We start from the raw sequence: 27,425 nt of genomic DNA, 5'->3' as shown, positions 1-27,425 counted from the left end.
TTGGACGTATACTGTAGGGGGGGTGATGTAATATTGCACCTATACTGTGGGGGGGGATGTAATATAGGACCTATACTGTGGGGGAGTGATGTAATATTGGACCTGTACTGTGGGGGAGGGATGAATATTGGTCCTATACTATACTGTGGGGGGGGGATGTAATATTGGACCTATACTGTGGGGGGGGGGGGGGAGATGTAATATTGGACCTATACTGTGGGGGGGAGATGTAATATTGGACCTATACTGTGGGGGAGGGATGTAATATTGGATCTATACTGTGGAGGGGGATGTAATATAGGACCTATACTGTGGGGGGGGATGTAATATTGGACCTATACTGTGGGGGGGGGGGGGAGATGTAATATTGGACCTATACTGTGGGGGGGAGATGTAATATTGGACCTATACTGTGGGGGAGGGATGTAATATTGGATCTATACTGTGGAGGGGGATGTAATATTGGACCTATACTGTGGGGGAGGGATGTAATATTGGACCTATACTGTGGGGGAGGGATGTAATATTGGACCTATACTGAGGGGGGGATGTAATATTGGACCTATACTGTGGGGGAGGGATGTAATATTGGACCTATACTGTGGGGTGGATGTAATATAGGACCTATACTGTGGGGGGGTGATGTAATATTGGACCTATATTGTGGGGGGATGTAATATTGGACCTCTACTGTGGGGGGGATGTAAATTGGACCTCTACTGTGGGGGAGGGATGTAATATTGGACCTATAGTGTAGGGGAGAGATGTAATATTGGATCTATACTGTGGGGGAGGGATGTAATATAGGACCTATACTGTGTGGGAGGGATGTAATATTGGACCTATACTGTGGGGGAGGGATGTAATATTGGACCTATACTGTGGGGGAGGGATGTAATATTGGACCTATACTTTGGGGGGGATGTAATATAGGACCTATATTGTGGGGGGGGTGATGTAATATTGGACCTATATTGTGGGGGGGGGTGATGTAAAATTGGACCTATACTGTGGGGGGATGTAATATTGGACCTATACAGTGGGGGAGGGATGTAATATTGGATCTATACAGTGGGGGAGGGATGTAATATTGGACCTATACTGTGGGGGAGGGATGTAATATTGGACCTATACAATGGGGGAGGGATGTAATATTGGACCTATACAATGGGGGAGGGATGTAATATTGGACCTATACAATGGGGGAGGGATGTAATATTGGATCTATACAATGGGGGAGGGATGTAATATTGGATCTATACAATGGGGGAGGGATGTAATATTGGATCTATACAATGGGGGAGGGATGTAATATTGGACCTATACTGTGGGGGAGGGATGTAATATTGGACCTATACTGTGGGGGGGATATAATATTTGACCTATACTGTGGGGGAGGGATGTAATATTGGACCTATACAGTGGGGGAGGGATGTAATATTGGACCTATACAGTGGGGGAGGGATGTAATATTGGACCTATACAGTGGGGGGATGTAATATTGGACCTATACAGTGGGGGAGGGATGTAATATTGGATCTATACAGTGGGGGAGGGAAGTAATATTGGATCTATACAGTGGGGGAGGGATGTAATATTGGACCTATACAGTGGGGGAGGGATGTAATATTGGACCTATACAGTGGGGGAGGGATGTAATATTGGACCTATACTGTGGGGGGGATATAATATTGGGCCTATACTGTGGTGGAGGGATGTAATATTGGACCTATTCAGTGGGGGAGGGATGTAATATTGGACCTATACTGTGGGGGGGGATAGAATATTGGACCTATACTGTGGGGGAGGGATGTAATATTGGACCTATACTGTGGGGGGGTGATGTAATATTGGACCTATACTGTGGGAGAGGGATGTAATATTGGACCTATACTGTGGGGGCGAACCCTCAGGAATCCTGGATACACCCTTAATGTTCTAGGTCTCTGTACTGTACACTCAGGAGATGCACATTATACATCTGGCACAGTACCACAAGCGCTCAGGGTTCGGGGAGATCCTAGCCAATTACCCCACAGGACTATGGCCGGATCACAAATGGATAGGGACCAGCAGGCAAGTGGATAGACTTTTTAATAAATAAATAATATTTGTGGGCTAACCCCCCCAAAATTACCCATTTTTAGGGGTTATCCAGAAATATTTAGCATCCCCAGGATGTAAGTACAGGATATTGGTGAAGTGGCCCCCATAGGCTTCTACATAAGCTGCTGTACTGTGGAATGGACCAAGCTGGGAAACACAAAGCATGGCCTGGCCCCAGGAGCAAACTCAATCTATGTAGCTTAGAGCGTACATCACGCTAGATATTCGGGGAGAGGGAGCCTATCGGAGCCGCTGTCCATGTGATTGATGGTAAATTCTGCTGATACTTCATTTCTTATTGCCGCAATATGTCCTGATAATTGCTAAATATGCCCCTAGGTGTCTATGGAACAGTCTCCAGTTATAAATAGACAGTCAGACCGGCAGCACAACACAACATTGTCTCACATTTACCTTTAACCGAGACCACTCTCGTCTTTCCACTCTGCGGAGAGAGAGAAACAGTGATGAGATGGGAGAATTAGTACATTGTATTATCTACGCATCTAGTATTACACAGATGGTTATCTTTATGTTCTATCATTATACAGATGGTTATCTTTATGTTCTATCATTATACAGCCGGTTGTGTTTATGTTCTATTATTATACAGCTGGTTGTGTTTATGTTCTATCATTATACAGCTGGTTGTGTTTATGTTCTATCATTATATAGCTGGTTGTGTTTATGTTCTATCATTATACAGCTAGTTGTGTTTATGTTCTATCATTATACAGCTGGTTGTGTTTATGTTCTATTATACAGCTGGTTGTGTTTATGTTCTATTATTATACAGCTAGTTGTGTTTATGTTCTATCATTATACAGCTAGTTGTGTTTATGTTCTATCATTATACAGCTGGTTGTGTCTATGTTCTATCATTATACAGCTGGTTGTGTTTATGTTCTATCATTATATAGCTGGTTGTGTTTATGTTCTATCATTATACAGCTGGTTGTGTTTATGTTCTATCATTATATAGCTGGTTGTGTTTATGTTCTATCATTATACAGCCGGTTGTGTTTATGTTCTATCATTATACAGCTGGTTGTGTTTATGTTCTATCATTATACAGCCGGTTGTGTTTATGTTCTATCATTATACAGCTGGTTGTGTCTATGTTCTATCATTATACAGCCGGTTGTGTTTATGTTGTATTAATATACATTATATTGTGTATGTGTATTATTGTTATACAGCTGGTTATAACTATAGTACAGTATGTAATTTACACATACATCTACACATTACTTTCAATGTATTGTATATAATATCTTTAAAGACAAAAACATGCATTTGATGCAGAATAGTTAGCGAAACGACCCCATGTGCTGAGTGGCACAAGTCTCTGCCCTGGTGGTATGGGCACCGGGCTTATGCCATGCATACGTCATAACCATTTATGTTTTTTTAATAATTAGCTTTTCTGCTGAAATATGCATTTGCTACTAGCCAACAATACAGCCTCCATAATACGGTGTATGGGGAGGTTTTGGCAAGCGAGCAAAACAAAAAAGAAAAAACCTCTTTTTGGGGGCACTCTTATTCAGTTTAAATTTAAAATAGTTATATTTAACAGATATGCATTAAAAATTGTACTTAAACATATAAAAGACACACAGAGAAATTGTCCTTATACAGGGACAATAGGGTACAATTGCTTCTTATCAAGTGATGATGGCAAGATATCCCACAGAAGCGATTCTTAATGGTTGGGCGAAAATATTTATTAACCGCGCTGCTGAGATGCAGGTGGTGATGTAATATTAATAGGCACGAATAGTTAAATTATTGTGTATAATATATAACATAGTATTCACAGGTAACCAAAAGGAAAATGCTGCATCTCCAGACACATAAGAAAAACTCAGATGACCTTAGTCTGAGAATGTAGTCACTTCTCCATATGCAGTTCCACAGATAGATAAAAATTGCAGGTTCAAAAGACCATATAGACCAGCCTGTATGTATATATCAAAATACTGTAACTACAATATCAGAGACAGAGCCAAGGCATCTGACATGTAGTTGCCAGATATGTGCTTTAAACATATATAGTTGTAATACCAGATTTTCTGGTTTCTGCAATTCCAATGGTCGCAATACCTTTAAATGCAGATTCCAAACACATTAGCTACATACTTGATGGTCATCTAAACATTTGTCTATGATAGCACACTGTATCTCAGGTTTAATAAGTCTGCAGTTTTTGGCAGTACCAGGTTTTCTGGTCTAGGTTAATAATCGCTGTACCTTTTTAGATGCAAATTTTGTACACATCCGCAACACTTCAGATGCAAATTTTGTACATACTGACAACACTCCTGAAATTATCTATCTTTGGTAACAAGTTTGTGTCTCAGATTTCTGCAGTACCAGGTTTTTCTGGTCTTGATATTATCACATACAGCCTCCTGTGCATTGCCTAGGTCCTAGGCTATTTTCTCATGTGCAGAAGAATAAATTCTATCCTAGGTATGACAATCTAACATGACATAAAAGCATGGAACGATATGTTATCAAACCGTCTGATAAAGGCTGAAACATTGTGGTATGGCCAAAAAATTGATATATGAAGGAAGCACCCCGTCAATTAGACAATACTGTTATAAAAAAATCAATTTTTAATCCAAATGACAATAAAGTTATTATATATTCCATGATCATCAAGAAAGCTCATAAAAATGGTGTCATTACTAATCAGGAATGCCAAAACTTGATGATTACAAACCCTAAGGTCCCAACCTTTTATCTACTCCCAAAAACACACAAAAACCTGAGAGAACCTCCAGGACGACCCATAATATCTGGCATAGGAGGACTCTCAGAGAAAGCCAGTACCTTTATTGACATACATCTATGCCATCACGTGCTGGGATTACCATCATATACCCAGGATACAATGGATGTGCTTAAAAAAATTAATGATGTTAAATTGGAAGATAATCAGCTCCTGGTAAGCATTGATGTGGAATCATTGTATGCATCTATAAAGACATTCTGATGGCTTAAAAGCCATAAAATAATTCCTTATGATGGAAGAATACAATGAATTCCACAAATTTCTTATAGAACTCTTGGCGTTTATTCTTTACAATAACTACTTTACATTCGATGATGCATTCTACATACAAGTTAGAGGAACGGCTATGGGGGCAGCATGTGCCCCCACATATGCCAACCTCTTTTTAGGATGGTGGCAGCGGGAACATGTTTTCATGAACGCAATGATCACCAGACTAAAAATATTGCAATGTGGCTCAGATACATTGATGATGTTTTATGATATGGGAAGGAGATGTGGAACCCCTTAAACATTTCATTGATGACCTTCACAGGAATAATCTCAATTTAAGATTCACATATGAGGCCAGCAAAGAAAGGACATGCTAGGAACAGAACTATTTAGAAAAGAAACTGCCACCAACAGTCTGTAACATCGATCTAGCTCCCATTATCCACATACAGTGAAACATCCCGAAAGGAGAATACCTCAGACTTAGGAGAAATTGCTCCGATGATAACACCTATAGAAAACTGGGTGATGAACTCTTCAGGAGACTAAAAGATCGAGGAAATAGTGGCAGGCTAATTAAAAAAAACGAGATCAGAAGTGGATAAAAAACCGCGAGACTCCCTAATCTTTAAAGCAGATAAAGAAGAGAATAAGAATATAACAAATGAGATTCGAATCATGGGAGATTTCTGCACAGAGTGGAGAGAGATTAGATTAATCATACAAAGACACTGGCACATATTATTAACGGATTCGGACCTCTCTGAAAAATTTATAGAAACAGTCTTGGTGAGCTGGAGAAGGTCCCCCAATTTACCACTATACTAGGACACCACCAAAGAAACCACTGAGAACAGGGACATATCCCTGTGGAGAATCTAAGCCTGCAAACATATTTTCAAGACGAACATGGTCATGGATAAATATGGAAACCTAATTAAAATCTAAGAATTCATCAATTGCAAGGCCAACAATGTAGTATATTGCATAACATGTTCATGCAACATCAAATATGTCGGCATGACATCGAGAATGTTGAAACAAAGAGCTCTGGAACATATTGGCTCAATTCGCAATGCAGCCAAAGATCTTCTAAAGTTTAAGCAATTAACAACAGTTGCTAGACACTTTCATTTTGAACACAAAGACACCTATGAAGACCTACGTATCTTTGGTTTGGAAAGAATACATCTGGGAACAAGAGGTGGGGATATCATGAAAGAACTCCTGAAAAAAGAGAGCATGTGGACTTTCAAATTAGGAGCATTATCCCCAGGAGGACTTAATGAACATATAAACTACACTGTCTTTCTACCAAACTAATTCTATCCAACTTACTTTTTATAATTAAGAACTCTTGTAACCTATCCAAACCCATTTTCTTTATTAAATATCCGTCTGTTACAATTTATATATCATTAGAGCTTCATGTATATGGGTATGTATATATGTGTGTATGTATATATCCGTGTACACGATAACTATACATACACACGCGTATCGTATGTATGTACCTTTTTTTATTTTCACTCAACAGAGACATCACATCTTTTAATACACATCTATAGGACATATATAACTCTCATACCATTTAAACACTTTGGAATTCAAAACCTCATTATTACTCACAAATCTAATAATCTTTCACGTAATAATCTTTATTTTCACTTATTTATATCTACATTACACTTTCAATTCCTTTTTTACAGTTCACACAATCACAAAACATGCACAAAAAATTCAGACTTTATTTTTATATATCATTAATTAGGTTAAATTCTCTTATGAATATATATACATTTCTATACAATACTGTTTCTGACACATATGTTCACCATTGATAACATATGTTTTCTTTCAGTATATTTTAGGCATGATACATATATATTGGTAACCTCAGATGGCTATTCACTGCGTTTTTTGTTTTTTTTCTTACATAAATTGGATTATTTGACTTATTTGCAGTTTGTAATAATTATGTCACATGTGCAAACATAACAAGATGTGTATGTGTGTAACACATACATATAGCTATGCACATAGATGTCCTCTATATAAGATGTCTTCTTAAAACTAGCAGCATGCATGTAAAAGTTGAATACAAGCAAATTATATGAATCAGGATTTTATTTTTATCCATAAGAAAACTATGATATTCTCTGATTGGAGATTGAAACTGTCAATCATGTGATCTACTATACGATAGGTTAAGAACAGCTAGATTATACGATTGGAATTTTGAGCTGTCAATCAGGCATGTGCAGCCCGTGATTGGTCTCATATGAGAATATAGCCTAGGACCAAGGCAATGCACAAGAGGCTGTATGTGATCATGCCCAGCAGTGGGTGAAACGTATGTCATACGTCACTTCCGGGTACTCGTGGTGCGCACATGAGTCCCGGCATCAGGCACTCATCAACACAGAAACCAGACCAGTGACCAGTCCACCACAACACCACACTTCTGTGCAGGTACATTATCTTTTTTCAACACTCTCTCATCGGGTTGTGCACCTCCCTTACCTCCCAGCAATGTTTTCTAACAATAGGGTGGTGGGTGGTAGCGGGTCCTGACAGCAGAAGTGTCTCTATACTATACCTCTGTCTGCCCTACCAGCTGCTCTCTCACCTCCCGTTCTCTGGACTAGCATCCACACGGGAGAGCAGCAGAAGTGTCTCTATACTATACCTCTGTCTGCCCTACCAGCTGCTCTCACCTCACGTTCCCTGGACTAGCATCCACATGGGACAGCAGCAGAAGTGTCTCTATACTCTACCTCTGTCTGCCCTACCAGCTGCTCTCTCACCTCACATTCCCTGGACCAGTATCCACACGGGATAGCAGCAGAAGTGTCTCTATACTATACCTCTGTCTGACCTACCAGCTGCTCTCTCACCTCCCATTCTCTGGACCAGTATCCACACGGGAGAGCAGCAGAAGTGTCTCTATACTATACCTCTGTCTGACCTACCAGCTGCTCTCTCACCTCCCATTCTCTGGACCAGCATCCACACGGGATAGCAGCAGAGGTGTCTCTATACTATACCTCTGTCTGACCTACCAGCTGCTCTCTCACCTCCCATTCTCTGGACCAGCATCCACACGGGATAGCAGCAGAGGTGTCTCTATACTATACCTCTGTCTGACCTACCAGCTGCTCTCTCACCTCCCATTCTCTGGACCAGCATCCACACGGGATAGCAGCAGAAGTGTCTCTATACTATACCTCTGTCTGCCCTACCAGCTGCTCTCTCACCTCACATTCCCTGGACCAGTATCCACACAGGATAGCAGCAGAGGTAGTTGGGTCATAGGTGCCAGACATTCCTTCTCCATTCTATGTATTTACCAACACTCATACCATACCAAACACTGAGGAAACTATTTAGAGGATTATTATGTGTATAGAATCTGCATTTAAAGGCACAGTGATTAATGATAACACCAAGACCAGAAAACCTGGCACTGCTTAAACTGCAAAAATCTGAGATACAAACTTGTTACCAAAGATAGACACTTTTAGGAGTGTTGATAGTATGTACAAAATTTGCATCTGAAGTGTTGTTAATAAGTACAAAATTTGCATTTAAAGGTACAGCGATTATTTACCTAGACCAGAAAACCTGGTACTGCCAAAAACTACAGACTTATTAAACCTGAGATACAGTGTGCTATCATAGACAAATGTTTAGATGACCATCAAGAATGTTGCTAATGTGTTTGGAATCTGCATTTAAAGGTATTGCGACCATTGGAATTGCTGAAACCAGAAAATCTGGTATTACAACTATATATGTTTAAAGCACATATCTGGCAACTACATGTCAGATGCCTTGGGTCTGTCTCTGATATTCTAGCTCCCGTATTTTGATATATACATACAGGCTGGTCTATATGGTCTTTTGAACCTGCAATTTTTATCTATCTGTGGAACTGCATATGGAAATGTGACTACATTCTCAGATTAAGGGCTGATTCAGAGCCGGACGCTATTTGCGCTCGCTCGTTCAGAAAAAGGGGCCGGCTATTTAAATTGAGCGCTCGCTCTTTGCGGTCTGTTGACGCCTCTATGTCTGAGCGAGCGAACGAAACATGCGCTTGCTATTTTGTAAAGACGCCCCCTGGCCGCTCGCATCATACGTCATCTCCGCTATTTATTTGATTAATCGAGTACATCGAAAGGCGTCTGAACTGCTCGCAGTGCATGTGGTTGGATTTTCCTACCGCAATCATGCGAACAGTTCAGGCTAAGAAACAACCAAGTGACGTGGTCGATGACGCGGCTTTGTTAATTGTGCACACCCTTAAAACGCCCGTTTTGCCCGTTTGGCACGCCTGCGTTCTGATCTCCACTCCCTGTTTTCAAGCACCTTCCCCTGTTACCACCCACAAACGCCTCCTCCTGTCACTCAAATTAGCAGGCATTCGCTATTTTGCGAGCGCTCGATTTCCGACCGCACTGACTGGTTGGCGCATGCGCATTACGACCCATACGCATGCGCAGATGTGAGAACATCGCTCGGAGCGAACGAGCGGTTGCTAAGGTCATCTGAGTTTTTCTTATGTGTCTGGAGATGCAGCATTTTACTTTTGGTTACCTGTGAATACTATGTTATATATTATACACAATAATTTAACTATTCGTGCCTATTAATATTACATCACCACCTGCATCTCAGCAGCGCGGTTAATAAATATTTTCGCCCAACCATTAAGGATCGCTTCTGTGGGATATCTTCCCATCATCACTTGATAAGAAGCAATTGTACCCTATTGTCCCTCTATAAGGACAATTTCTCTGTGTGTCTTTTATATGTTTAAGTACAATTTTTAATGCATATCTATTAAATATAACCATTTTATATTGAAACGGAATAAGAGTGCCCCCAAAAAGAGGTTTTTTCTTTTTTGTTTTGCTCGCTTGCCATAACCTCTCCATACACTCTATAACCATAAACCCTGGGGAGCACCACCAACAATTAGGATTTATACAACCTGGTATTGCTCTACCTTCATATCCGTTATGTTGGTACCTGGTATACTATATCACAAGTAATAAATATTGATCATATTACTAAGTTTGGTGCAGGTATTCTTTTTTGCTGTGAGCCTCCCTAATGCATCAGAAATAACTGTGCGGGAAAATAAAAAAGTTGCTTAAACCACCAACACCCTGAGCCGCCCCCAACAACCCTGAGCTGCCCCCCAACACCCTGAGCCGCCCCCCAACACCCTGAGCACCAAAGGACGCAGCAGCAGCATCAGGCAAGAGAAGCAGACAGGAGTTTGTTGTTACACAAGATGCCTCCTATGGTATTAGCATATTATCACACAGCTGCTGCATACAAAGACACAGCGACTGTGTGACCAGCACACGTCTGAATCAGGCCCCAACACTAAGCCACATCCACCTGAGCTGCATCCACCTGAGCAACATCCACCTGAGTAACAATATCCTGAGCTGCATCAACCTGAGTAACAATATCCTGAGCTGCATCAACCTGAGCAACAAAATCCTGAGCCGCATCCACCTGAGTAACAATATCTTGAGCCACATCCACCTGAGTAACAATATCCTGAGCTGCATCAACCTGAGCAACAAAATCCTGAGCCGCATCCACCTGAGTAACAATATCTTGAGCCACATCCACCTGAGTAACAAAATCCTGAGCAACATCCACCTGAGTAACAATATCCTGAGCAACATCCACCTGAGTAACAATATCCTGAGCTGCATCAACCTGAGTAACAATATCCTGAGCTGCATCAACCTGAGCAACAAAATCCTGAGCCGCATCCACCTGAGTAACAATATCTTGAGCCACATCCACCTGAGTAACAATATCCTGAGCTGCATCAACCTGAGCAACAAAATCCTGAGCCGCATCCACCTGAGTAACAATATCTTGAGCCACATCCACCTGAGTAACAAAATCCTGAGCAACATCTACCTGAGTAACAATATCCTGAGCTGCATCAACCTGAGTAACAATATCCTGAGCTGCATCAACCTGAGCAACAAAATCCTGAGCCGCATCAACCTGAGCAACAAAATCCTGAGCCGCATCCACCTGAGTAACAATATCTTGAGCCACATCCACCTGAGTAACAATATCCTGAGCTGCATCAACCTGAGCAACAAAATCCTGAGCCGCATCCACCTGAGTAACAATATCTTGAGCCACATCCACCTGAGTAACAAAATCCTGAGCAACATCTACCTGAGTAACATAATCCTGAGCAACATCTACCTGAGCAACAAAATCCTAAGCCGCATCCACCTGAGTAACAATATCCTGAGCCGCATCCACCTGAGTAACAAAATCCTGAGCAACATCTACCTGAGTAACATAATCCTGAGCAACATCTACCTGAGTAACAAAATCCTGAGCAACATCTACCTGAGTAACAAAATCCTGAGCCGCATCAACCTGAGTAACAAAATCCTGAGCAACATCTACCTGAGTAACAATATCCTGAGTAACAAAAAAAAGAGGTCAGTAGCACATTTGCTATCAGCCAATCTCAGAGTTGGCTAGCACTGACGACCAATCTGGGGAATGTAACTGCAGTGTCACTGATCTGTTAGTCTGTGGATCCGGACTAGGTGGAGTATCTGAAATGGGGTTGGTGAGGCTTGGGCAGAAAATTGGAGGTTTGATGTTAAACTGCACACACACACACACACAATGATTTTGTTACCAACGATTTTATGTCAGATTTTTGAAAGTGTAATGAATGATTTTTTTGAACTACAAACGATTTTTGCATATTCCCTTATTGAAAATCGTTGAGTTGACAAGTCTGACTGAACTACAAACATGAACGTGCATGAACAATTATCGTTCATCGTTTGACTCAGAAAGTGAACGATTTTTTGAAACGATATCATTTAATGATAATCGTTCAAAAAATTTTGGGGGATAGAAAGTTACGTACGAATAACGAAGAACTATAACAAGTTTCACAGACAGGCAGTAATATTTGCAGATGCTGGAGAAATCAGCTAAACAGGAACTACTGAACAAATACTGGGATTGAACCAGCTATTCAGGATTTGACAGGCTTGAGCAGACGCTGGGATGGAACCAGCTATACAAGAACCGCCAAGCAGATACTGGAATCAAACCAGCTATTCAGGATTTGTCGGGCTTTAGCAGATGCTGGGATAGAGCCAGTTATTCAGAGACTGACCGATATCCTCTGGAGCCAGGGAGTGCTGGAGGTGGTCACTGCACAGATAGTCGGGAGGCTGGATACTTGCAGTAGAAAGATAACGCTCACAGCAGCTCAGGAGACAACAAAGCACTAGCAGCTTGGGAATGTTCAGGAAGTTCCCTATATACCCCCAGGCTGTCCAGTGATTGGCTGAGAGTATCATGTGATTGCAGACTGGCTTCAGGTTGGTGTTTAGCTAATCACCTGATCCTGACTGTCATGGCCGCGCCCATCTCTGGTTGTGGAGCAGACTGTGGACATGCAGAGAGAATGGCAGGCACTAAGGGCTGAACACAACACCTCCACGTGATCTCTGCAGGTCAGGTCCAGCAATAACAGCCGGGCAGCCCAAACTCTGCTGTAATCAGGAACCTGCAGATCTCACAGACAGAGACTCTCAGGTGTATACTCAGCCTGGAGGGGAATCCAGAAACACAGACACAGGCTGCAGCTTGTATACTGAACAGATCTCTCAGGCAAATCTGGATATCCTTACCTGCAGGACAGGTGAGACAGAGCGCGGCTGGGGAGACCTGGTCGCAGCTGCTTTGTGACCTGCAGCAGCTACGGACCAGCCAAACATAAAACCACTTTCTCAGAGCTGGATGCTGGCTGTCCATCCCCCGGGTCCAGTCTCTGCAGGTATAAGTGGCAGAATCACCCAGTCTGATCAGTACGTAACGCACAATGGTCCTGAGCCGCGTGCTGTAAAAGTAGCCTAGTTTTGGGAAAAAATGGGAATATCTGGGCGGACTGATGCAGGGTTTGGGCAGATCGGGAATGGTAGTGTCTAAATGCCCTTCACCAAGCAGACCCTGACGCCATCAGTTACTGTCCAACGTCATTCCCTACCATCCACGTGGTCATAGAGGGGGAATATAAGCCTGGGGCGAGCGGACAAATGTATTCTCTTGGTGGCGTTTTAAGAGAGGAGGGGGCCCACGTTCATTCCCCGTACAGGGCCCCCTACTCTCTCCCAGCCGCAGAAGCAGTAAACTCTTGTTATAGAGCTCTGGTCATTTCTGGTTATAGTGCTCTGGTCATTTCTGGTTATAGTGCTCTGGTCATTTCTGGTTATAGCGCTCTGGTCATTTCTGGTTATAGCGCTCTGGTCATGTCTGGTTATAGCGCTCTGGTCATGTCTGGTTATAGTGCTCTGGTCATTTCTGGTTATAGCGCTCTGGTCATTTCTGGTTATAGCACTCTGGTCATGTCTGGTTATAGCGCTCTGGTCATTTCTGGTTATAGTGCTCTGGTCATTTCTGGTTATAGCGCTCTGATCATTTCTGGTTTTAGCGCTCTGGTCATTTCTGGTTATAGCGCTCTGGTCATGTCTGGTTATAGTGCTCTGGTCATTTCTGGTTATAGCGCTCTGGTCATGTCTGGTTATAGCGCTCTGATCATTTCTGGTTTTAGCGCTCTGGTCATTTCTGGTTATAGCGCTCTGGTCATTTCTGGTTATAGTGCTCTGGTCATTTCTGGTTATAGTGCTCTGGTCATTTCTGGTGATAGCGCTCTGGTCATTTCTGGTTATACTGCTCTGGTCATTTCTGGTTATAGCGCTCTGGTCATTTCTGGTTATAGCGCTCTGGTCATTTCTGGTGATAGCGCTCTGGTCATTTCTGGTTATAGCGCTCTGGTCATTTCTGGTTATAGCGCTCTGGTCATTTCTGGTTATAGCGCTCTGATCATTTCTGGTTATAGCGCTCTGGTCATTTCTGGTGATAGCGCTCTGGTCATTTCTGGTTATAGCGCTCTGGTCATTTCTGGTTATAGCGCTCTGGTCATTTCTGGTTATACTGCTCTGGTCATTTCTGGTTATAGTGCTCTGGTCATTTCTGGTTATAGCGCTCTGGTCATTTCTGGTTATAGTGCTCTGGTCATTTCTGGTTATAGCGCTCTGGTCATGTCTGGTTATAGCGCTCTGGTCATTTCTGGTGATAGCGCTCTGGTCATTTCTGGTTATAGCGCTCTGGTCATTTCTGGTTATAGCGCTCTGATCATTTCTGGTTATAGCGCTCTGGTCATTTCTGGTTATAGCGCTCTGGTCATGTCTGGTTATAGCGCTCTGGTCATTTCTGGTTATAGTGCTCTGGTCATTTCTGGTTATGGTGCTCTGGTCATTTCTGGTTATAGCGCTCTGATCATTTCTGGTTATAGCGCTCTGGTCATTTCTGGTTATAGTGCTCTGGTCATTTCTGGTTATAGTGCTCTGGTCATTTCTGGTTATAGTGCTCTGGTCATTTCTGGTTATAGCGCTCTGGTCATTTCTGGTTATAGCGCTCTGGTCATTTCTGGTTATAGCGCTCTGGTCATTTCTGGTTATAGTGCTCTGGTCATTTCTGGTGATAGCGCTCTGGTCATTTCTGGTTATACTGCTCTGGTCATTTCTGGTTATAGTGCTCTGGTCATTTCTGGTTATAGCGCTCTGGTCATTTCTGGTTATAGTGCTCTGGTCATTTCTGGTTATACTGCTCTGGTCATTTCTGGTTATAGTGCTCTGGTCATTTCTGGTTATAGCGCTCTGGTCATTTCTGGTTATAGTGCTCTGGTCATTTCTGGTTATAGCGCTCTGGTCATTTCTGGTGATAGCGCTCTGGTCATTTCTGGTTATAGCGCTCTGGTCATTTCTGGTTATAGCGCTCTGATCATGTCTGGTTATAGTGCTCTGGTCATTTCTGGTTATAGCGCTCTGGTCATTTCTGGTTATAGCGCTCTGGTCATTTCTGGTTATAGCGCTCTGGTCATTTCTGGTTATAGCGCTCTGGTCATTTCTGGTTATAGCGCTCTGGTCATTTCTGGTTATAGCGCTCTGGTCATTTCTGGTTATAGCGCTCTGGTCATGTCTGGTTATAGCGCTCTGGTCATTTCTGGTTATAGCGCTCTGGTCATTTCTGGTTATGGTGCTCTGGTCATTTCTGGTTATAGCGCTCTGGTCATTTCTGGTTATAGCGCTCTGGTCATTTCTGGTTATGGTGCTCTGATCATTTCTGGTTATAGTGCTCTGGTCATTTCTGGTTATAGTGCTCTGGTCATTTCTGGTTATAGTGCTCTGGTCATTTCTGGTTATAGCGCTCTGGTCATTTCTGGTTATAGCGCTCTGGTCATTTCTGGTTATAGCGCTCTGGTCATTTCTGGTTATAGCGCTCTGGTCATTTCTGGTGATAGCGCTCTGGTCATTTCTGGTTATAGCGCTCTGGTCATTTCTGGTTATAGCGCTCTGATCATTTCTGGTTATAGTGCTCTGGTCATTTCTGGTTATAGTGCTCTGGTCATTTCTGGTTATAGCGCTCTGGTCATTTCTGGTTATAGCGCTCTGGTCATTTCTGGTTATAGCGCTCTGGTCATTTCTGGTTATACTGCTCTGGTCATTTCTGGTTATAGCGCTCTGGTCATTTCTGGTTATAGCGCTCTGGTCATTTCTGGTTATAGCGCTCTGGTCATTTCTGGTTATAGCGCTCTGGTCATTTCTGGTTATAGCGCTCTGGTCATTTCTGGTTATAGCGCTCTGGTCATTTCTGGTTATAGCGCTCTGGTCATGTCTGGTTATAGCGCTCTGGTCATTTCTGGTTATAGCGCTCTGGTCATTTCTGGTTATGGTGCTCTGGTCATTTCTGGTTATAGCGCTCTGGTCATTTCTGGTTATAGCGCTCTGGTCATTTCTGGTTATGGTGCTCTGATCATTTCTGGTTATAGTGCTCTGGTCATTTCTGGTTATAGTGCTCTGGTCATTTCTGGTTATAGTGCTCTGGTCATTTCTGGTTATAGCGCTCTGGTCATTTCTGGTTATAGCGCTCTGGTCATTTCTGGTTATAGCGCTCTGGTCATTTCTGGTTATAGCGCTCTGGTCATTTCTGGTGATAGCGCTCTGGTCATTTCTGGTTATAGCGCTCTGGTCATTTCTGGTTATAGCGCTCTGATCATTTCTGGTTATAGTGCTCTGGTCATTTCTGGTTATAGTGCTCTGGTCATTTCTGGTTATAGCGCTCTGGTCATTTCTGGTTATAGCGCTCTGGTCATTTCTGGTTATAGCGCTCTGGTCATTTCTGGTTATACTGCTCTGGTCATTTCTGGTTATAGCGCTCTGGTCATTTCTGGTTATAGCGCTCTGGTCATTTCTGGTTATAGCGCTCTGGTCATTTCTGGTTATAGCACTCTGATCATTTCTGGTTATAGCGCTCTGGTCATTTCTGGTTATAGCGCTCTGGTCATTTCTGGTTATAGCGCTCTGATCATTTCTGGTTATAGCGCTCTGGTCATAGCGCTCTGGTCATGTCTGGTTATAGCGCTCTGGTCATGTCTGGTTATAGCGCTCTGGTCATGTCTGGTTATAGCGCTCTGGTCATTTCTGGTTATAGCACTCTGGTCATTTCTGGTTATAGCGCTCTGGTCATTTCTGGTTATAGTGCTCTGGTCATTTCTGGTTATAGTGCTCTGGTCATTTCTGGTTATTATAAGCTGGTCATCATAATATGATAGTAGTTTCTGGATACAGTACTCTGGTAATTTCTGGTTACAGTATGATTACATTCTGGTGATAGTATGCTGGTCATTTTTGGCAATTATAGGCTGGTCATTTCTGGCTATTATAAGCTGGTCATAATATGATAGTAGTTTCTGGATACAGTACTCTTGTCATTTCTGGTTACAGTATGATTACTTCTGGTGATAGTATACTGGTCACTTCTGGCTATTATAGGCTGGTCATTTCTGGCTATAGTATGCAGGTGGAACATAATATTCTGTCTGAGATGGTACAGCAGCTTTGATTTACCTTCTTTTGCTGGGGATGAAGCCGATCTCCTCTCCTTCTGGCTGGACTCGCCGTGCCTGCCACCACTCCTCATCGGTTGAATCAATGACATGCAGGACATCCCCAAACTTAAAGCTCAAGGCTTGGCTGAGGAATCCACAGTCCCGGGTCTTGTCATAGTCAAAGAGCGCCCTATGGGGAAGTGCAGAAACATTAGTGATGTAGGATGCAGGTATCGTAGCACAGAGAGAGGACATAATAAGATGGGCAGGCAGAGATATTCCAACATCAGAGAGACTAGGAATGCACCATCTTCTCACACATATAGGCCTTCTCCACCCCCCCATGCCCAACATTTATTAGCTGACCAGAACCACTCATTCCTCCGTCTTCTTACTTCCCACCTCTCACACTTCCTCCGCACCTGATATAGAATCCTCGTTTGCCGCCGTTGGTGTTGTGGAGCGACGCGCTCCCCGATCCAAGGCTACTGTTCATCAGCTGTTCCCGCAAGTCATGGATCTTGGCTTCAAACCTGCTGTATTCTGCGGAGACGCACATGATTGTTATATGTACATCGTATATCGCACCACGACTCTAAACGCAACACATTTCCCTGTATCTGCTCATTTCATTGTCATTTTAAAAGACACAAGAGATTGAGGAGCCTATTTATCAAATCTAAATGACCTGGAAATCATGTGAAAAATAAATGGGCTATTTTATTAAATATCCGATAACGCAGGAGAAACCGCAGACATTACGTTACTGTGTGACCCACAGAGCACGCCGCAGTCCCCGGGTTGTGCTATGTTCAAGCTACGAACCGTTCTAACCGGACTCTGATAATGAACATCATCCCCAGATAGGGTCAGCCTGCTCGTTCCTATAGGGAGAGGGATCGCTGAGATCCCACCGCCTCCCCCACACTCCGAGTGACCCCATTAGTGACGGGGGTACAGCTTGTATTCTTCCATGGGGCAGGTGTCAGTCCTGGTGGCCAGGCCAATGTGTGGTAAATGTGCCATGCACATACACACGCCAAGCGCTGACCATATCACATGCATGTCTTCCCACTGACAATAGGATACCAAGGAGCCAGTCTGCTTCCATTCTGTTCTCTTCTACACATAAGGAGAACACGTCCACGTTTGCTCAGTTATCAGTTGCTTAGTTAAGTAATAGGTGTGGAAAGCCCATGCTGACCTTGTGTGCTGCTCCCCCCTGATGCCACCCATCCCCAGCCAATGCTGTATGAATAAGCAAACTCCGCCAATGACCCAGGATACTACAACACTCCCTGACACAGGCTTTACTTAATAGCAGATAGAGAAGCACCACCCCTGGATGACAGCAGATAGAGAAGCACGGCCCTAGTTTATAGCAGATAGAGAAGCACGGCCATGGATGATAGCAGATAGAGAAGCATGGCCCTGGAAGACAGTGGATAGAGAACCACCACCCTGGACGCTAGCAGAAAGAGAAGCACGGCCCTGGTTTATAGCAGATAGAGAAGCACGGCCCTGGATGACAGCAGATAGAGAAGCACGGCCCTGGACGCTAGCAGATAGAGAAGCACGGCCCTGGATAACAGCAGATAGAGAAGCACTGCCAAGGATAATAACAGATAGAGAAGCACGGCCCTGGTTTATAGCAGAGAAGCACGACCCTGTATGACAGCAGATAGAGAAGCACCGCCCTGGATGATAGCAGATAGAGAAGCACGGCCCTGGATGACAGCAGATAGAGAAGCACCGCCCTGGATAACAGCAGATAGAGAAGCACTGCCCTGGATGACAGCAGATAGAGAAGCACGGCCCTGGATGACAGCAGATAGAGAAGCACGGCCCTGGTTTATAACAGAGAAGCACGGCCCTGGATGATAACAGATAGAAAAGCACGGCCCTGGATGATAGCAGATAGAGAAGCACGGCCCTAGATGACAGCAGATAGAGAAGCACGGCCCTGGATGATAGCAGATAGAGAAGCATGGCCCTGGATGACAGTGGATAGAGAAGAATGACACACAATGCGCTGGGATTGATTACTGATAACGATCCCCGTGAGCAGGGCCGGATTAGTAATGGGGCTGATGGAGCTACAGCTCCAGGCCTACAATCAGAATAGGCCCACAGCCCTCTGATGCGTGTCTGCTGCTGCAGAAAGGAATTTTTATTTCCTTCTGCAGCAGCCTCAGGGCTGACCACGCCCCCCTGGCCGCGCATAACACCCTCACCCTGCCGGTCGCGGCTGTGACACGTGACGTGACACCGGAACGCCGGTGGACACCCATACTGCAAGGGCAGCGCAATGGAGGACCTCCCAGTGCTAGTAGCCGGCGGAGCCTACCCGTCATGTGACGTCACTGCGTGTGACGTCACATAGGAACCGCCCGCCGCCACCACCGCACCGCGTCCTCACCCTGAGGGCCGACCACACCCCCGGCCGCGCACCGACTACTGGCACCTCAGTCACACAGGCTCACAGCTCCAGCTCCTCCGTGGCTGGTGACACTGACAGCAGCAGCACTATCTGCAGCAGGGTGTGTTTTTTTCAGTCCCCAAGGTGAGCTGCTGTTTTCATTCCTTAATACTAGGCTGCTGCAGTGTAGTGGTATATGTATTGATATGTATGCATATTGATACATACATATCTTACATAATATTAAATATTCTTAAAACAGTGTGTTTATAAATATATAATGTGTGCACAGTATATATACACACATATATACTGTGTGTGTGTATATTATATATATATATATAATATATGTGATATATATATATACATATAAACTGCACATATATATATATATATACACACACACAGTATATAGATATATAAACATATACACTATATATGTATATATACTGTGTGTGTGTGTGTATATATATATATAAATACACTGGGTGTGGATATATATATATATATATAGCAGCAAGGCGGGCGGCACTCCTCGGATTTCTATAAACAGATCGCCACACTATGGCTTCATGATTCCAACGTTTCAAATGTTCAATTCCATTTTTCGTCAATGTAATCTGGCGATCTGTTTATAGAAATCCGAGGAGTGCCGCCCGCCTTGCTGCTATATATATATTATTTTTTTTGGAGGGCACCCACCCAGGTATCTGTGTTTTCTTCATTGGAGTGCCGGTCATTACTTGGATTATATATATATATATGTGTGTATATATATATACAGTGCGTGTATGGGTATATATATACATATATATTTTTTTTTTTCACAAATACATACACATTGGCCGGTGCCCTTACAACAAAAGGAAAACATGCGGTAGAGTAAGGTGTGGCACTCGGCGCAATAGCAGGCATAGACAATCGGATGTAATCAACGTTTCAGTGTTAGTAAACACTATTGTCAGTGTATATATATATATATATATATATGTGTGTGTGTGTGTGTAATAATAAAAAAAAGAGTGTATATACATATATATAGTACATATGTATTTATATCTATATATATAAATATGATTATCCATGGCCGCTCTCACATCATCCAGGTCTTGCAATGTACTGGGGTGTCACATGGAAAGTCCATAATATAGAGAAAATGAGGGGCACTCACCAGCTTTCCGCACATAAAGGTATCAAATTTTAATCCTCACAAATACCAATATCGTCTCAACGTTTCGGTCCTACATAGACCTTCTTCAGGAGACATAGCAGTACAACAAGTGCATCAGTGACCAACCAATCCTTTAGAGATCCTATATTGCAATGGGTAGCTATGCTCCATGATGCTAGCCACACCCCACGACACAGACCACGCTCCCACATCACTGGTCACACCCCCTGCGACAGTACACAATAGGCCCTTCATAGATTTCAGCTCCAGGCCCATGAGGACCTTAATCTGGCACTGCCCGTGAGAATTTAGATGCAGAGTGAGTGACAATCAGTGAGCATTTATGGGAGGTTAATGGGGGGTGGCTAGATGAACGCAGACGTCTCCCGACCATTTTGCGGAAATGTCTTCGCCAGTGACTGTGTCTGTGCACGCAGTTGCATTGGCTTCTGTGGTTTTCTTCCGAGTGACATTCTATACAGCCATAGGATTGCTCAGATGTTCGATGTGCAACCAATGTACGAGCAATATGCGGATGATGTGCAACCGATGTACTAGCGATGTGCGACCAATGTATGAGCGATGTGCGACCAATGTACGAGCAATATGCGGCTGATGTGCAACCGATGTACGAGCGATGTGCGACCAATGTATGAGCGATGTACGAGCAATATGTGGATGATGTGCAACCGATGTACGAGCGATGTGCGACCAATGTATGAGCGATGTGCGACCAATGTACGAGCAATATGCGGCAGATGTGCAACCGATGTACGAGCGATGTGCAACCAATGTACGAGCAATATGCAGCAGATGTGCAACCGATGTACGAGCGATGTGCAACCAATATACGAGCAATATGCGGCAGAAGTGCATCCGATGTACGAGCGATGTGCGACCAATGTACAAGCGATGTGCACCCGATGTGTGACCAATGTACGAGGGATATGCGGCCGGTGGGCATCTCTGTAGAAGTCATGGCAGTTGCGGCATTTGCATATTTTTGCATTACCGCGGCATACGGATACACGGTGGCAATGGGTTTTCGCGTCCATTTCTGAATGAGGCCCAGTGTAAGTAAAGCATCTCATGTTATGTAATCTGATCAAACAATGTAATATACATGATACCGCACACACGTGTTAAGGTTCATACATACATGTAATGGGGAACAGGCAAAGACCTGATGCGTCCATCACATTTATATACTTACCCTCTGGCTTGTACTGCGCAATAATAGTGACAATCTGACCGGCGTTCTTCAGCGCCAGAGCCGCCTGTTCATGTGTAGCGTTCCTCAGATCCACGCCGTTCACCTGCGCACAGTGACGGGTTATAGACACGGCAGAAAGTCACATTGTGCTATTACTGTCATTATAATGAGACTCACAGACATGATCTGATCCCCTTTCCTCAGTGCTCCGCTCAGGTCTGCCGGACCCCCGGCCAAGATAAACGAGATAAATATCCCTTCCCCATCTTCTCCGCCAACTATATTAAAACCTAGTCCGGTAGATCCGCGATGTATCACAATCCTGCGCGGTTCCCTAAGGTAAAGGGGGGAAAAATAATCTATCAACATAATATTGTCCTCCCCATCCCTCCCCCCATGTGTGTATCTGTATAACTCCACATACTTCTCTCATAGATCTGATTGGCTCTCCCCTCCCTACAGTATTCCCTCCCCATCCCTCCCCCCATGTGTGTATCTGTATAACACCACATACCTCTCTCATAGATCTGATTGGTTCTCCCCTCCCTACAGTATACCCTCCCCATCCCTCCCCCATGTATGTATCTGTATAACTCCACATACCTCTCTCATAGATCTGATTGGCTCTCCCCTCCCTACAGTATACCCTCCCCATCCCTCCCCCATGTGTGTATCTGTATAACTCCACATACCTCTCTCATAGATCTGATTGGCTCTCCCCTCCCTACAGTATACCCTCCCCCCATGTGTGTATCTGTATAACTCCACATACCTCTCTAATAGATCTGATTGGTTCTCCCCTCCCTACAGTATACCCTCCCCATCCCTCCCCCATGTATGTATCTGTATAACACCACATACCTCTATAATAGATCTGATTGGCTCTCCCATCCCTACAGTATACCCTCCCCATCCCTCCCCCATGTGGGTATCTGTATAACACCACATACCCCTCTCAAAGATCTGATTGGCTCTCCCCTCCCTACAGTATTCCCTCCCCCCATGTGTGTATCTGTATAACTCCACATACCTCTCTAATAGATCTGATTGGTTCTCCCCTCCCTACAGTATACCCTCCCCATCCCTCCCCCATGTGTGTATATGTATAACACCACATACCTCACTCATAGATCTGATTGGCTCTCCCCTCCCTACAGTATACCCTCCCCATCCCTCCCCCCATGTGTGTATCTGTATAACTCCACATACCTCTCTCATAGATCTGATTGGCTCTCAACTCCCTACAGTATACCCTCCCCATCCCTCCCCCATGTATGTATCTGTATAACACCACATACCTCACTCATAGATCTGATTGGCTCTCCCCTCCCTACAGTATACCCTCCCCATCCCTTCCCCATGTGTGTATCTGTATAACACCACATACCCCTCTCATAGATCTGATTGGCTCTCTCCTCCCTACAGTATACCCTCCCCATCCCTCCCCCCATGTGTGTATCTGTATAACTCCACATACATCTCTTATAGATCTGATTGGCTCTCAACTCCCTACAGTATACCCTCCCCCCATGTGTGTATCTGTATAACACCACATACCCCTCTCATAGATCTGATTGGCTCTGCCCTCCCTACAGTATACCCTCCCCATCCCTCCCCCATGTGTGTATCTGTATAACTCCACATACCTCTCTAATAGATCTGATTGGTTCTCTGCTACCTACAGTATACCCTCCCAATCCCTCCCCCCATGTGTGTATCTGTATAACTCCACATACCCCTCTCATAGATCTGATTGGCTCTCCCCTCCCTACAGTATACCCTCCCCATCCCTCCCCCCATGTGTGTATCTGTATAACACCACATACCTCTCTCATAGATCTGATTGGCTCTCCCCTCCCTACAGTATTCCCTCCCCCCATGTGTGTATCTGTATAACTCCACATACCTCTCTAATAGATCTGATTGGTTCTCCCCTCCCTACAGTATACCCTCCCCATCCCTCCCCCATGTATGTATCTGTATAACACCACATACCTCTATAATAGATCTGATTGGCTCTCCCATCCCTACAGTATACCCTCCCCATCCCTCCCCCATGTGGGTATCTGTATAACACCACATACCCCTCTCAAAGATCTGATTGGCTCTCCCCTCCCTACAGTATTCCCTCCCCCCATGTGTGTATCTGTATAACTCCACATACCTCTCTAATAGATCTGATTGGTTCTCCCCTCCCTACAGTATACCCTCCCCATCCCTCCCCCATGTGTGTATATGTATAACACCACATACCTCACTCATAGATCTGATTGGCTCTCCCCTCCCTACAGTATACCCTCCCCATCCCTCCCCCCATGTGTGTATCTGTATAACTCCACATACCTCTCTCATAGATCTGATTGGCTCTCAACTCCCTACAGTATACCCTCCCCATCCCTCCCCCATGTATGTATCTGTATAACACCACATACCTCACTCATAGATCTGATTGGCTCTCCCCTCCCTACAGTATACCCTCCCCATCCCTTCCCCATGTGTGTATCTGTATAACACCACATACCCCTCTCATAGATCTGATTGGCTCTCTCCTACCTACAGTATACCCTCCCCATCCCTCCCCCCATGTGTGTATCTGTATAACTCCACATACCTCTCTTATAGATCTGATTGGCTCTCAACTCCCTACAGTATACCCTCCCCATCCCTCCCCCCATGTGTGTATCTGTATAACACCACATACCCCTCTCATAGATCTGATTGGCTCTGCCCTCCCTACAGTATACCCTCCCCATCCCTCCCCCATGTGTGTATCTGTATAACTCCACATACCTCTCTAATAGATCTGATTGGTTCTCTGCTACCTACAGTATACCCTCCCAATCCCTCCCCCCATGTGTGTATCTGTATAACTCCACATACCCCTCTCATAGATCTGATTGGCTCTCCCCTCCCTACAGTATTCCCTCCCCATCCCTCCCCCCATGTGTGTATCTGTATAACACCACATACCTCTCTCATAGATCTGATTGGTTCTCCCCTCCCTACAGTATACCCTCCCCATCCCTCCCCCATGTATGTATCTGTATAACTCCACATACCTCTCTCATAGATCTGATTGGCTCTCCCCTCCCTACAGTATACCCTCCCCATCCCTCCCCCCATGTATGTATCTGTATAACACCACATACCTCTCTCATAGATCTGATTGGTTCTCCCCTCCCTACAGTATACCCTCCCCATCCCTCCCCCATGTGTGTATCTGTGTAACTCCACATACCTCTCTCATAGATCTGATTGGCTCTCCCCTCCCTACAGTATACCCTCCCCATCCCTCCCCCCATGTGTGTATCTGTATAACACCACATACCTCTCTCATAGATCTGATTGGCTCTCCCCTCCCTACAGTATTCCCTCCCCCCATGTGTGTATCTGTATAACTCCACATACCTCTCTAATAGATCTGATTGGTTCTCCCCTCCCTACAGTATACCCTCCCCATCCCTCCCCCATGTATGTATCTGTATAACACCACATACCTCTATAATAGATCTGATTGGCTCTCCCATCCCTACAGTATACCCTCCCCATCCCTCCCCCATGTGGGTATCTGTATAACACCACATACCCCTCTCAAAGATCTGATTGGCTCTCCCCTCCCTACAGTATTCCCTCCCCCCATGTGTGTATCTGTATAACTCCACATACCTCTCTAATAGATCTGATTGGTTCTCCCCTCCCTACAGTATACCCTCCCCATCCCTCCCCCATGTGTGTATATGTATAACACCACATACCTCACTCATAGATCTGATTGGCTCTCCCCTCCCTACAGTATACCCTCCCCATCCCTCCCCCCATGTGTGTATCTGTATAACTCCACATACCTCTCTCATAGATCTGATTGGCTCTCAACTCCCTACAGTATACCCTCCCCATCCCTCCCCCATGTATGTATCTGTATAACACCACATACCTCACTCATAGATCTGATTGGCTCTCCCCTCCCTACAGTATACCCTCCCCATCCCTTCCCCATGTGTGTATCTGTATAACACCACATACCCCTCTCATAGATCTGATTGGCTCTCTCCTCCCTACAGTATACCCTCCCCATCCCTCCCCCCATGTGTGTATCTGTATAACTCCACATACCTCTCTTATAGATCTGATTGGCTCTCAACTCCCTACAGTATACCCTCCCCATCCCTCCCCCCATGTGTGTATCTGTATAACACCACATACCCCTCTCATAGATCTGATTGGCTCTCAACTCCCTACAGTATACCCCCCCATCCAGCCCCCATGTGTGTATCTGTATAACACCACATACCTCTCTCATAGATCTGATTGGCTCTCCCCTCCCTACAGTATACCCTACCCATCCCTCCCCCCATGTATGTATCTGTATAACACCACATACCTCTCTCATAGATCTGATTGGTTCTCCCCTCCCTACAGTATACCCTCCCCATCCCTCCCCCCATGTATGTATCTGTATAACACCACATACCTCTCTCATAGATCTGATTGGTTCTCCCCTCCCTACAGTATACCCTCCCCATCCCTCCCCCATGTGTGTATCTGTATAACACCACAAAGCTCTCTCATAGATCTGATTGGCTCTCCCCTCCCTACAGTATACCCTCCCCATCCCTCCCCCATGTGTGTATCTGTATAACACCACATACCTCTCTAATAGATCTGATTGGCTCTCCCCTCCCTACAGTATTCCCTCCCCCCATGTGTGTATCTGTATAACTCCACATACCTCTCTAATAGATCTGATTGGTTCTCCCCTCCCTACAGTATACCCTCCCCATCCCTCCCCCATGTGTGTATCTGTATAACTCCACATACCTCTCTAATAGATCTGATTGGTTCTCCGCTACCTACAGTATACCCTCCCAATCCCTCCCCCCATGTGTGTATCTGTATAACTCCACATACCCCTCTCATAGATCTGATTGGCTCTGCCCTCCCTACAGTATACCCTCTCCATCCCTCACCCATGTGTGTATCTGTATAACTCCACATACCTCTCTCATAGATCTGATTGGCTCTGCCCTCCCTACAGTATACCCTCCCCATCCCTCACCCATGTGTGTATCTGTATAACTCCACATACCTCTCTCATAGATCTGATTGGCTCTCCCCTCCAAACAGTATACCCTCCCCATCCCTCCCCCATGTATGTATCTGTATAACTCCACATACCTCTCTCATAGATCTGATTGGCTCTCCCCTCCCTACAGTATACCCTCCCCATCCCTCCCCCCATGTGTGTATATGTATAACACCACATACCCCTCTCATAGATCTGATTGGCTCTCCCCTCCCTACAGTATACCCTCCCCATCCCTCCCCCCATGTGTGCTTCTGTATAACACCACATACCTCTCTCATAGATCTGATTGGCTCTCAACTCCCTACAGTATACCCTCTCCATCCCTCACCCATGTGTGTATCTGTATAACTCCACATACCTCTCTCATAGATCTGATTGGCTCTGCCCTCCCTACAGTATACCCTCCCCATCCCTCACCCATGTGTGTATCTGTATAACTC

The 27,425-nt window shown here is 44.5% G+C and overlaps 1 protein-coding gene across 1 annotated transcript; it reads right to left on the bottom strand.

Moving 5' to 3' along the window:
* Positions 1-2,481: 2,481 nt before the first annotated feature.
* LOC148435672 (disks large homolog 4-like) lies at positions 2,482-22,233 on the bottom strand (the record flags this gene model as incomplete). The annotated part of the gene is made up of 5 exons (XM_088465661.1): positions 2,482-2,551; positions 17,116-17,286; positions 17,519-17,639; positions 21,900-22,002; positions 22,077-22,233. Coding segments are annotated over 5 exons (622 nt in total), but the record flags the coding sequence as incomplete, so codon positions are not given.
* Positions 22,234-27,425: the final 5,192 nt, after the last annotated feature.

Source organism: Taudactylus pleione, unplaced genomic scaffold (assembly GCF_031769625.1).
Source record: "Taudactylus pleione unplaced genomic scaffold, aTauple2 ptg002122l, whole genome shotgun sequence".
Taxonomy (NCBI): Eukaryota; Metazoa; Chordata; class Amphibia; order Anura; family Myobatrachidae; genus Taudactylus; species Taudactylus pleione.
This window is presented reverse-complemented; position numbering and strand designations above follow the sequence as displayed.